The sequence below is a fragment of the Lycorma delicatula genome, chromosome 1 (genome assembly GCF_047948215.1).
Source record: "Lycorma delicatula isolate Av1 chromosome 1, ASM4794821v1, whole genome shotgun sequence".
NCBI classification, from domain to species: domain Eukaryota; kingdom Metazoa; phylum Arthropoda; class Insecta; order Hemiptera; family Fulgoridae; genus Lycorma; species Lycorma delicatula.
In genome coordinates, this window is record NC_134455.1 from 232,319,237 (window position 1) to 232,332,292 (window position 13,056).

Here is a 13,056-nt window from a genome sequence, read left to right on the forward strand (position 1 = left end):
CATTAACCGGAAGATGAAAAGATTCTTGAAACAGTTTTACGGCATCTTTTACTGCTTTTTCATCAGTTAAGCTTGCATTATCTCCTTTGAGATATCCATAGTCCAATAGAAATTTATTAGAATCAAATTCATCTGCATTTATAGAAATTGTTGTGATAAAAAACGTTATGAAGTATATGATAATCATCTTATTGCACTGTTTTAAAGACTGAACGTAACAAATGGAACATTTCATTTAAATACATTCCAAAATCTTATTGTTTAGAGGAGAAGGGATAATTAAACCTAAAATAAAAACAACTATTTCTTTTTTAAGTTATTTATTGTTCTTTAATAATCAAAATACAAATACATATTTTATTTGATGTTAAATTTTAAATACAATTTTATTTCAAATTAAAATTTATTATTCTTCACTCCAGTCTTTTTCATCTTCAGGAAACAGTTGAAGAATCTTGATGTCTGGATCTTGTTGCATGTAGTTGGGTAGATCCTCATAAATTTTAGGCGGAACATACCTTCCGTAAAGGTCGATAATAACCTGCTTAGGAAGGTGACGTAGAACGTTACGTCCGGGACTGTTTAAATAACACTCTTTTGCTTTTTCTATAGCATTTCCCACCGTTTCCAACATATAATAAAATTTACTTTGTTCACTCCACCACATGTGTAACCATATAGCCTTTTTCATAGCGCAATTATGTTTTTCACCAAAAGGGCATACTTTATTTATTGAAGAACCGAATAAATCGATCGGAGGACAATCGTAACCGTCAAGGTCTTTTATTATATTCCGTTTATTGTTTAGTATTTGTTCTAACACTTTTTTCTTTTCTTTGCACTTTACATATATAGTACACATTGGTGCTAAATTTTCAAAAATGGTAGATAACCTCAAGTGTTCAATAAAACCCGAATTCCAATTGAATCCGATTTGTTTCTGAAAGTTTTGTATTGCAACTCTTGTAGTTTGAGATGAAATATCATAGTAGTCAAAAGGTGGCTTGAATAGATATTGCTCGAATCGGAGCCCATCCAAAGAAATTAAAACTAATTCTTTAATGTAGACATCAGCGTTGGGTAAACAAAAAAAAGTAGTCTGATATAAAGACAGACATGTTGACTTTACCGACTAACAGACTAAACTGGTTAGGAAACGTTTTTGACTGTGCCAGTTAAAGGAGAATATTGCATTATGCAATCACTTATCATCAAACAATAGGCTGTTGTGTTGTCGGGAATGTTGGTAGAAGTTTGTATCTCGATTTTAATATCGACCGCGCCAGTTTTCAAAGTATCGTTTTGTTTTGAACAATCTATAAAGATTAATGGCATAGCATAGTACTTGGATGGGGTAATTAACGCAGCCGCTGAATTCCTGTTATAATAAGATCTATAGAAACTCTTAAACATTTCGTATAATATAATGCTATCTCCTTGAATGTGTTCATAAGGATAATATACTGAATTCAGATACAAGCGTATGTTATTAAGTGAAATGGTATCAAAATTCGAAGCTCTTTTTGTTGCGTCTCCTTTTCTCGATGTTTGAAATCCAATGATAACATAATGAGGTTTTTCCACCTGCGTTGTTGTTTTAACGGTCCAAATTACATCTTTACTGATAGGTAGAGTTGGGTATTCGTACAAGTTCCACTTTCGGAACATCATCAAAATCGGTTCATCCTTATCTACCAGTCTAAGAAGTGATAACCGTTTTTCATCCGATACGTTAACATATGGTATTTTCCAACTAATTTTCGTTATTGTGAAGGTAAATGTTTTTCCAGCTGGAACGACAACAGCATTATTATTAGTGGAAGCCCGAAGCAGAATGAGTTCCTGTTTAACGTTTAGCAGTATCTTATTATAATCTTCAAAAAAGCCCAAGAGCATCTTCAGCGGAAGTAATACCTTAAACTTTGCCGATTCACCATCGATATATACACCGTTGACCGGTTGGATATCTTCAACACCGTCCGATGACCAACCATGCATAAAAATTGAATCTTTTTCGAAGTTTCTCAGTGATAGAGCATTTTTCATCGTTGAAGTTATCCCCACATTTCTCACCCTATCCACCTCCTGTCCTGCAATTTCATAACGAATTTCATCGAAAAGAAACGCGCCAAAATTGTTGCATAGTTTTAGTGTTGAATCTGAAACTCCATTAGCATCACTATACGTTCCGTTGATGAGTAAATAACTTTCGCACGGAAGCGTGTATACATCCTGTTGCTGGACAGGAATTCTTATTTCATCACTATTATTAAATGTAGTTGATGCATAAGGATAGTGAGTATGAAATTCTTTACCCGTAATGCTTTCATCAAATACCGCGTTCGCAGTATCAACGTCTATTATCTGTCCGCTCATTGTTGTAATACTTTAAAACCTAAAGATTCCAAAAATCGTACGTTTTCTCGTGTTAGCCGTTTAAGCTTCGCAGGTTGACTAGTCGTTAACGGGACTATGGGAGGGAATTTATATTCTGCTTTATCAACGAAAATCAGCACCATCGTTTCTTCGTCTTAAATGCAGTCTCACCGTCACTTCTTCACCACCGAAACTTATCAGTTCTGAATTTTGATTATAAACGTGCACAGTTATATTCCGTATAGACTTGGTGTTGACCGGAAGATAAATGACACTGTGCGGTACTTCAATTATCTTATATCCCCGTCCAACTCTGGGATAGAATTCGTGAATGATATGACCTTCTTCTCCGCCTACAAATGAACCGCGGGCGATGTTACAACTTATACGTATTGCATTTACAGATGAAATACTAACAGGTTTCTGAGATGTATGCCAGAAGTTTGCTGGTAGGACCATTTCATCAAATCCCAAAAGAGTACGGATAGAATGTGGTTTTGTAAAATCTACTATTTCAGTACAAAATAAACGCGAGTGCATCGTCGTAGGTTCGATTAAGATTTTAATCAAACATTTTGCATCATTTTTATTGCGATTTCGTTGTTTACCTTTATCATTGTCAGTCGCGTTCGATTCATCGCAGTTGCCCATCCCATGTTTCAATTTAACTTTCAAATCATCAATCTCATACATCCCCGGCGGAAGCTTTATCGATTTACTGCCATGGTAACCGTAATAAAACATATTATTTTTTTATTTTTCTACATTTTGAATGTTATTATATGACATAAAATCAATCAGGCCGATTTCCCACGCGGCATCGCCGAGTTCTATCGGAGGGAAAAAATCTGCAGACAGTATAGAAGATTTTCCGTTTAGGCAGAACATATCAGAAACTTTAAACATAGATGCCCGCAAACAACTGAATTAAAATCCTGTCTGCGGTCTAAATTATACTGGATGTTGACTTTCTCTTTGTTGGATTTAAGATATTGGACTAGCTCTTTAGGTGGCTGTAAATTACCGTAACTGTCAAAATAAAACACGTTCGCGTTACGTTTTTTATAACAAACCCAATGCGTACCCGGATTGAGGACACTGTCCAAGTTCACTATTCCCGATTCGAATTTATTTATTCTAGCTGGTAAAGTATCGCGCATGAAAACACCTCTGAAGTGGGGTAAATTAATTTTTCGCGCAAACCGTATTAACTCCACATCTGATAAAGGATGAATGGGGAGTTTGCGTAGTAAATTTAATGCTTTTTTCTGCCTTGACGACGACGACGACGACTGCGACCTGCAGACCGGCGTTTTTTTACGCCGCATCCGGTTTTAGATCGGTACGGTTCAAGATAAGCACCTTTCCCCTTTTTTCTTGTAGTTTTTTTTCGCACACCTCTGACTGAAGCTTTCTTCAATCTTCCGCCGAATTTACTCTTTATTTTCATAGCGTTTGTTACAGCCCACGCAGCAGCCTTCTCTGCAATGCTGGAATCGGGCGCGGATACCCTTTGCCAAGCTCTTTCCGCTAACTCTTTATCAGCTTGTGCTCTTCGCCGAGAATCGTTGTAGATACTATACGCTATATCATGCGCCTTACAAGCTTTATCGAGTGGATTTATACCAAGATCGCCTCTTTCCAATCTTTGTTTTAGTTTTGTTCCGGGTCCGCAATATTGGTAACCGGGTATGTGAGCCTCGAAAGGAAGAAGATCTACAGCCCGATTGAGAACTGTTCCTACTACGTTACGTGCAATACCGAAAGTTTTACCCGGAAGACTTTCGATCGAACTTATCAATCCGTTTCCTGTTTTACAACTAACGTTACACTTGTTCGTGCTCTTCATTTTATCCCCAACTAAAAGTCTTCGGTCAATGCATCCGTATTTAAATCAGATTCTTTTTCAGTTTGAGTTACCGCATCTTTCTGAACCTCGCTTTTCAATCGAGAAATACTTTCCTCTAATCGCTGACGAACAATGGGGTCATTAGTATTTTTACTTCTTAAAGGATTTTCTATTTCTTTTCCTATCATATTTTCTATTTTAGCGATGATCTCATCGAATTTCTGTTGAATAAGGAACCGTACATATCTCATGGTCACCAAATCGTTTTCATCATCTGGATGAGCGGCGTTTTTGGCACGAGCTCCTTTGAAATCTACCACTTTAAAATGTGTTTGTTCTTCACACGCTAAAAAATCGTGATCAGAGGCATATTGCTCGATTAAATATATGCAATCGTCCATGTTAACAGCATCATCATAATATTCCGCTGATGCTAGATTGCAAATTTTTTTTTCGCGGGCGTCGATATCACCCTCTTCAGTAATCCCAAACGGGATTCTTGAACCAAATTCTGTCTGTCCTAACCTGTTGACTGGCATGATCTCAAATGACTTGCTTACAGTGCGCCTTCTCCTTTTATTAGTCCTCGTTCTTTTAATTCCTCGACTATCGATACAATTTCATTATCATGTGCGGTATTACCTGCCTTTTTTGACGCGATCAATAGTTTTAGCCTCTCACAGATTTCGTTAGGATCATCAAAATAAACGTAATCGACTTTATGGTTTTCATTCAAAGTCATTGCAGATGGTACTAAACCTTCACCTCGTTTTTTCGAGGTGAACGGTGGAAAAAGCTTGCTTATTACTTCCACATACTTAAATCCCGAATTAGTCTTTACCCGTTCCAGAGCGGAATTATTTCTTCTGTGCGCATTTGTTGCGATTAAAATTTTCCTATATTCTTCCAAATCTTCTTCAGTGAATAACTTCGGTTTTTTCCAGAAAAGTAATTCGAACAAACCTCGGCTTGCAGGATACTTCACTTCTCTTATCAGGATGTTACTTCCTTATCGAAATCGATTAATGAATCTCCAATCTTCAGTTCGTTTCCTTCAAAATGAACACCGTAAACGTTATCCATGTTGTTTTCTACATCTCTGATGGCGTCAAGCATAAATTCCTGCGCTAACCCTTCTCGCATGCTTGTCTTGAGAGACATGCTCATTTGCATTTTCCCTTCGGGTGTATTCAACATTTGTACTATGCTGGGTTGAGATTCATAAGTCTCTTCTTGTTCGATCCTAGGTGACTGTTCGGTTTCTTCGGCTTTTTCAGCTCGATGGTGAGCCGAATAAGAAAGAAATCTTTTAGCCTTTTGTCGACGTCTCATACCGGTCATTTCATCATCTACCCTATCAGATGGTTGAGCTAGCTGAAAAGGAAATGGACTAGAAGTATCCATCTTATTATGTAATTTTGCAGTCGACCTTTTTATTTCAGGTTCTGGTTCATCATTTGCTAAAGAACGTTTACTATGTTTCATCCTATCTTCTTCAGTTAATTGATCGAATATAGAACCCATATCAAACCTCTTTTCAAAATCTCGGTAATCTCGCTCCTCTTTTTCACGCAACTCTTCAGCTGAGATTTTCGGTAGTGAACGTTCTTTTGAATCTATTCCTTTTTTTATCCGTTTTCCCATTTCTCTCTCTTCAGAACCGAACTGTTCTGCTATCTTAATCAGAGGTTCAGTAAGTGGTTTGAAATCTTGTTGAAGTCTTAAATCGGACTCGAATCTTCCTCTTACCAATTCGCCATGTTTTCTTTTAATACTCCTGCGGATCTCCGCGATCTCCGCGGTGACACGCTCACGATCCTCCATAGTAGACATTTATGTTTAATCTGACTGCATGCACTCACTATCTTTCTTTAAGTATGTTGAAGTATTTAAAGTTGATTCATAAGCGCGCACGTTAGCCTGTAGGCTTTTTTAGGCTTTTTCATAAGCGCGCACGTTAGCCTGTAGGCTTTTTTAGGCTTTTTCATAAGCGCGCACGTTAGCCTGTAGGCTTTTTTAGGCTTTTTCATAAGCGCGCACGTTAGCCTGTAGGCTTTTTTAGGCTTTTTCATAAGCGTGCACGCTAGCCTGTAGGCTTTTTTAGGCTTTTTTAGGCTTTTTCAGGCTCTTTTCAAGCTCTCTTTCGCGCTTTTGTATGCTTTTTTCAGGCTTTCCGATAAAGATGTCAAAATTAAATCTGTACCGTCCTTTATCAAAATCTCTCTCCTTATCAATTACTAAAAATCCATTTTTTATCCGGTTCCAAGCCTCATTACATATTTCTTTAAACTTTTCAAATGATATATCCGGTGTAACATGATCATGATATATATGTCTCAGGTTTCTTTCATCCTGTCGAAACACCATGAGAAAATTCGCATTGTCTCGGACCAATTGTTTAGGAATTTTACTATATGTTTGACTCATATAAAACACATCAATGTTATTATGCCGTCCCATAGTAAAATATTTTGTTATGTTATTTTGTTTTTCGCATATTACATCATCGAATATCATTATAGAATTCGGTTCCGTTTCTTCCGGTGCCACAATAACATCGTTATCACTATGAGGATAGTAACCTATCCCTTCAACATCAGTCAACAAACTTTTTAAAAATAAGTATTTAGGCTGGTACAATGATTTAGAAAAAACATATATGTTACTGAACCTTAACCCGCTAGGGTCAAATAAAAGATTGAAAACTGCATTCGTCTTACCAGAATTTGAAGGACCTACAACCAAGCATCTGATATTATCTGGAAGAAGAGGACTATGTCTTTTTATAGAATTTAAATCAGATACCTCACCTATTAAACGGTCAAAATTAATTACTGTTAGCTTCCGATCTTGTTCTTCAGCATCCATCTCTGCTACTGAATAAATTACATAAGTGTAATTTATTTTATTAAATCCTTTTTATCTATCCACGAGTCCTCCTTCTTATCAAATCCCAACCAGCGAACTAATAATTTATCACCGCGTTTTTTTAATACTTTTTCAACCACATAAACGTTGCCGTACTTGGTTTTACTAAGTTCTTCCGTATAGAAACTTCCTTTTAACACTTCCCCTTTCCCATCTTTAAGAATGTACGTTATAGGTTGTGTTTGTTTTATCTTGAAAATTGTAAAAACTTCATTAGTCCAATTCGGAAGATATCCTTTCGCAAATATCTTTTTATACTTACTTATCCTTACCTGATCACCAACATTAAATTTAATCGTGGTCGTATGCTGATGACGTTTTTTTGCAACCTTTAATATATTTAACAACACTTCGCGTTCGTTTTTATAAGAAACATCTTTAGGTTTAAAACCAGTAGTTCTATGCACCCTATTGTTATATTTTTCAATTATTTCATCCAATATACTTACCCATCGGTAATCACCCTGTTCGGTAAATTTACGCCACATATTAGTCTTGAGAGTTCTATTGAACCGCTCCACTATTGATGCCTTTTTATCGGAAAAAGTTGAATAATGATTTATATTGAATTTTAGTAATAACGATCTCAATTTTGAATTAAACCATTCTTTTCCATCATCGGTTTGAAAATGCTTCATTTTATGTTTATGAAATATGGGTTTAAGGACCATTACAACTTCATCTGCGTTTTTACTCTTCAATGGAAAAGCAAAAGCAAATTTTGAAAAACAATTTATAATTGTGAGAATATATTTATATCCCCTATTAAATCTTGAGTATTGTATCATCTCTACTAAGTCTGCTTGGTACAAATCGTCTATACCCTTAAGTTCAACAGACCTTGTCAAAAAATTTCTGCGAGCTTGCTTGTGAAGCTCTCTTGCTATCCCTTGTTTAACACTCATCATTTTATTATAAACTAAATTTAAATTGGATGTTTTTAACTTATATATTTAAGGTGAAAAATAAGGATAAAATAATAAAATTCTTTTCAATTTATAAATCTATTTATTCATTGGTTTTGATAACATATTATTTTACAAATAATAAACGAGATAAAATTCCCACTCAATTAATTTGTTTCGCAAAAATTCATATTCAATAACTGTCGGTATTTTCATTTTTACTACTTCTGTTTTATTACCGAAATATTTTCCTTTCTTTATTACTTCTAATCTTGATAAAGGGAAAGTTTTCTTCAAAATATTTATTAAATGATTTATCGATTTTATTCGACCTCCCGGTACAAATCCTATTATCCATGAATCGCTTGTGATATCAGATTCAGATTCGCAAGCTGTCTCGTTGGAAGAACTCTCTCCCATCATTGATAAATATTCTTCAGATGAAGACGAACCCATTATTTCTCCACAACACTCCGTCAGCAATTAACCTAGAACAAACAAATAGAAAATAATTATACAAATACTTATATATTACTGATAAACTTATAAAAATGTTTACTAAAATACAACACACCTTTCATTTTATTTTTCACCATTTTGCAATTATATGAAACTTTTTGATGCTCCTTAAACGGGTTATCATTATCCAACCACTCAAAAATTTCAAGACCACATTCGATACATGCCACAGAATCCATCACGCCGGTGAAATAAAATCCTGCTTCCAACAATAATTCAACCTTTGGAAAAAGCCTTGGCCAATTACTAAAAGTACTCATCATCAGGTCAATACAAACTATGCTATCTTTAAAAAATAAACAACAATTGAATAATTCTTCAGCAACACTACAAGTTTCATCATGTGTTTTATGTGCAATTCCGCAATGAAATAAATTAGTTTCAGAGGTTATAGTCCAATTACATTCTTTACATGAAACGAATCCATCATTATCGAAGCGATTTAATCCACATTCTTTAATAATTCTGAATGGGAGTGTGTTTATCCTTTTGCTGAGCGCCGCAAACGGGACAAACATCTCCTAGATTTATTTTTCTGATTCCACTTTTGACAGCATATAGTCTTATATCAAATTCAATTTCTTCTAGTTCTTTTTTAAATATGTTCAGCCTCTCACAGTAGCTCTTAAGAATCTCTTTTTGCAACTGCGACATCAATCTTAAACAGAAACAAAAAAATATTAGAAACAGAAAATATTAGGAACAAAAAATTAAAAAATTCCTTTCAATAAATTATTAACATACCTTTTTCACGAATGAATAATTATATTCTTCTTCTATGACTGTTGATTACTTCTTCTACAACAACTGATTCATTTGGTTGCAAAAAGGAAATATAATATACTATAACGTTAAAGACATTTATTAAATACTAAAATTAAAGTGTTACTTAAACTAACATAAGAATTAAAAACAATTATTTAATACTAAAAACAAAACTAGCATGTAATAGCTTCAGTCATTTCAATTTTTTATTTAAACTATTTTTCCACCTTTTGTTTCAATTACTAATTGTATTGGGCTTCTACAGAAAGGACATTTTTTTTCACCGACTATAGGTTTACTTTCGAGACGATCATTACATAATTTGCAGACGGAATGACCACACAAAACAAAAGTTACTTTTATTAAATTACTAAAGCAAATTTGACAAATATATTTTTCTTTTATCTCATCTTCTGATAAAGAATTTATTTCAATATCCCCCTCCTGGGTTTCGTCAAATTCATTTTCTTCATGTTTCACAATACATAATAATATATTAGATATATTATTGGAAAATGGATAAATAATATATTCTCCTTCTTCTATAATCGCTGATTCATTCGACTGCAAAAAGGAAAATATAATAAATCAATTTAAATTAAGCTTAGAAACATTTATTCAAAGCTACAATTAAAGTATTACATAAATTACATTCGACAGGTACTTTTTTAAAATATAATAACTTACATCTAAAACATACTGGATGTGCACATGGAATAGTAACAAATTTAATTACATTTATTTTACAAAATTGGCATGTTATTGCTTCTCGATCGTTTAAAGCAATTGTTTCACTAAGTCTAATAGGAAAACTATTTTTATCAGGTTTCCTTTGCGATTTTGCAAAACCTTTATTTAACATTTTATGTAGAACAGAACCATTTTTTATTTTGTGCATAAATCCTCCACCTTTTATTAATAAAGAATTTTTTGTTGTACAAATTATTACTCCACAGTTGATTACCTCTTTCATCGGTAAATTTTCAATATTTATTTTCATTTTATATTCTCCTTCTTCTTTTGCATTTAGACAACGCCTAAGTCCAAAATAAGCCTCTTGTTCATTATGAAACTGAAATTGAAAGAAAGACGTATTAGTTTCTCTGTAAAACTAAAAATATATTTGTTTTTATCAAATAAAAAAATAATATTTGCCTTTGTAAATCTAACACGGTTTTCGAGGATGAATGATGTTGTTACTACTGTGCTTTCTTCACTTTCATTATTTTCAACATCAGCAGCAGCCTCTGCTATGAGGTTATCGTTGCCGTCATCTAATAAAGGATGATGTTGTTGGTCGTCGACTTCCCCATACACCAACCTTCGCGGTATTAATAACTGCAGCCGCTGATTAGGAGTTCCCTCTAATTCATCATCTTCTTGTAAAACATCGTAAACAACCTGTTCTAATTGCGCATCATTTACTGGAAACATTTCTTCGGACATCTACAAAGAAATATTTTCATTGTACTCTAACAAAAATAACGAAAAATATGTAATAATATATAACTTATAAGAAAAATAATAAAAAAATATGTAATAATATATTACTTATAAGAAAAATAATAAAAAAATATGTAATAATATATTACTTCTAAGAAAAAACTTACTGTTTTATAAAGGTGACGAAAATATTGATATAATCCAATACAAAACGCCAGTTTTCCAATCTTAGCACCAATATGTTTTGAATTATTTAATTTTAATTAATCTGCAAAGAAAACAGTTGCATTACTATTTATTTTAATTTTATGAACTAGATGTACAAGAATTGATTTTAAATACATAAACTGGAACAGAATTATTTTACATTTAAATATTGGCTGGAAAAATAATTATTAAATAAATATGAAATAGAATTATATTTAAGCGAATAATTTTACATTTAAATATTATTTCACTTACCTCTTTAAATAAAGATGATAAAGATGATAATATAATAGTAGCAGCAAAACGTAACAGTAACAGCAAAACGTAGTATGAATCCGTTAAATTTTTGGCGGGTATTTATATGTATCGGTTATCATTATCATTGAGATAACTTTGAAAATAACAATGCTATCACCAATTGACGCAAATGCATTATCGGTTGACTTTCAAACTAGTAAACAAGGTTAATGCAAAGTCAGCAAGCACGTGTACATTTTTTTATGCCGAAGTAAGCACATTTTGATTTTTTTTTTTTTTTTTTTTTTGATGACGGCAGAGGGGGGGATTTTTTTTTTTTTTTTTTTTTATGACGTCAGTTTTTTTTTTTTTTTGATGACGTCAGAGGGGGGGGGATTTTTTTTTTTTTTTCGGGTCAAATGTCAATTTTTTTTTTGATGACGTCAGAGGGGGCGGGGGGGGGTGATGACGTCATTGATTTTTTTTGATGACGTCATTGATGACGCTTGTCCCAGAACCGGCATTTTTACACTACCTACGTACAATAGTACTTTAAGTAAGTTTACCCCCTTTTTTTGGTTTTTATGTTCCTTGGATCATCGGTAAATATACACAACACCCCTAAAACACATTTTTTGATTGGTTGCCATGCACTGTCGAAATAATATCCGCCTTGATGTAATACCTCGATTAGGGTAACTACTCTATGTATTTAACGCTGCTTTAAATAATAAATGAATATTGATATTTATCACTTCGTAATTAGATATGATCCTTTAATATTTGAATGTATAATACAAAATTATGTATAAGTGTATAGAAATGTCTTTTAATGATTTCATAAGTGATACATTGTTAAAAATACATATATTATAGTTTGTAAGTTTGAACCGTTGAGTCAATGAAGGCTGATGGAAGAAGACTGCCTTAATGAAGTTCGAAGCCGTGTATGGAGCCGCTGAATCGTTAGGAATCGAGTACATCCAAAAGGATCTGTGCGAACTGTTTGGAGCCGAGTGCATCCGAAAGGAGCTGTGTGAACTGAACGGAGCCGAGTGGGAACTGAAAAAAGACCTATAAACTTTGAAGTCCTTCTTAAATAATTTTTTAATATCACGCACTGAGTCTGAACAATATGCTATCCTTCTTGCAGCACAGCTATGTATCTATCATATCTATGATGCCAAGAAAGTAAAAAAAAATCCTTTTTTCACTTTGTTCTTCATCTTTTTACAACTTTCTTAAAATTATCTATCTATTTCTACAAATAAATATTTACTGACTGATGAATAAGGAGGATAAACAACATAAATTTTTATTTTTTCTAGAATAAATGTTAAAACACAATTTTTTCTGTCGTGTTATAAATCATTTTCAAGTCCAAGAACATTGAACACATTCTTACGTTCATCTTGCCCTAAACTTCATATGAGATGTACACTGACAGTTGGATAAAATCTATGTTCTGCGAATATTCATTGAAAAACTGGTTTAGAAATGATAAGACCTTTATTTAGTAAAATGGTTACTCAAAGGGAGAAGTTAGGCTATACGAAATCGCTTACTTTCTGAATCTTATTCAATTCCTAATTAGCAGTTGGAAAGAAGTTCTTGTATTGCTGAATTTGAATTTTCATAATAGTTTAAGTGAAAACTTAAGCTAAGATGGTAATCACCTTTTTAAAAAGTACAATAACTGTCTTCTTTGTGTTCCATTTTTTAAGCATTTTTGTAGCTTTTGGGATTTTGACACTTTCTATTCGTCTACTGGAATCTTTTTAATTAAAATTAGCAGCTAAGGACTACACTTGAATAGTCTAATAATCT

General features: G+C 33.4%; 2 protein-coding genes across 2 annotated transcripts; both read right to left on the reverse strand.

Annotated features, from left to right (window-relative positions):
* Positions 1-1,149: 1,149 nt before the first annotated feature.
* LOC142317777 (uncharacterized) lies at positions 1,150-2,376 on the reverse strand. The gene has a single exon (XM_075354326.1). It carries the CDS (start codon positions 2,374-2,376, stop codon positions 1,150-1,152), a length of 1,227 nt encoding a protein of 408 aa, XP_075210441.1.
* Positions 2,377-9,202: 6,826 nt separating this feature from the next.
* LOC142317778 (uncharacterized) lies at positions 9,203-11,041 on the reverse strand. Its single transcript, XM_075354328.1, has 4 exons — positions 10,953-11,041; positions 10,498-10,788; positions 10,307-10,414; positions 9,203-9,235 (listed from the first exon to the last, which is right to left on the reverse strand). Exons 2-4 carry the CDS (start codon positions 10,786-10,788, stop codon positions 9,203-9,205), a joined length of 432 nt encoding a protein of 143 aa, XP_075210443.1. The 5' UTR covers positions 10,953-11,041.
* Between the last annotated feature and the right edge of the window lie 2,015 nt (positions 11,042-13,056).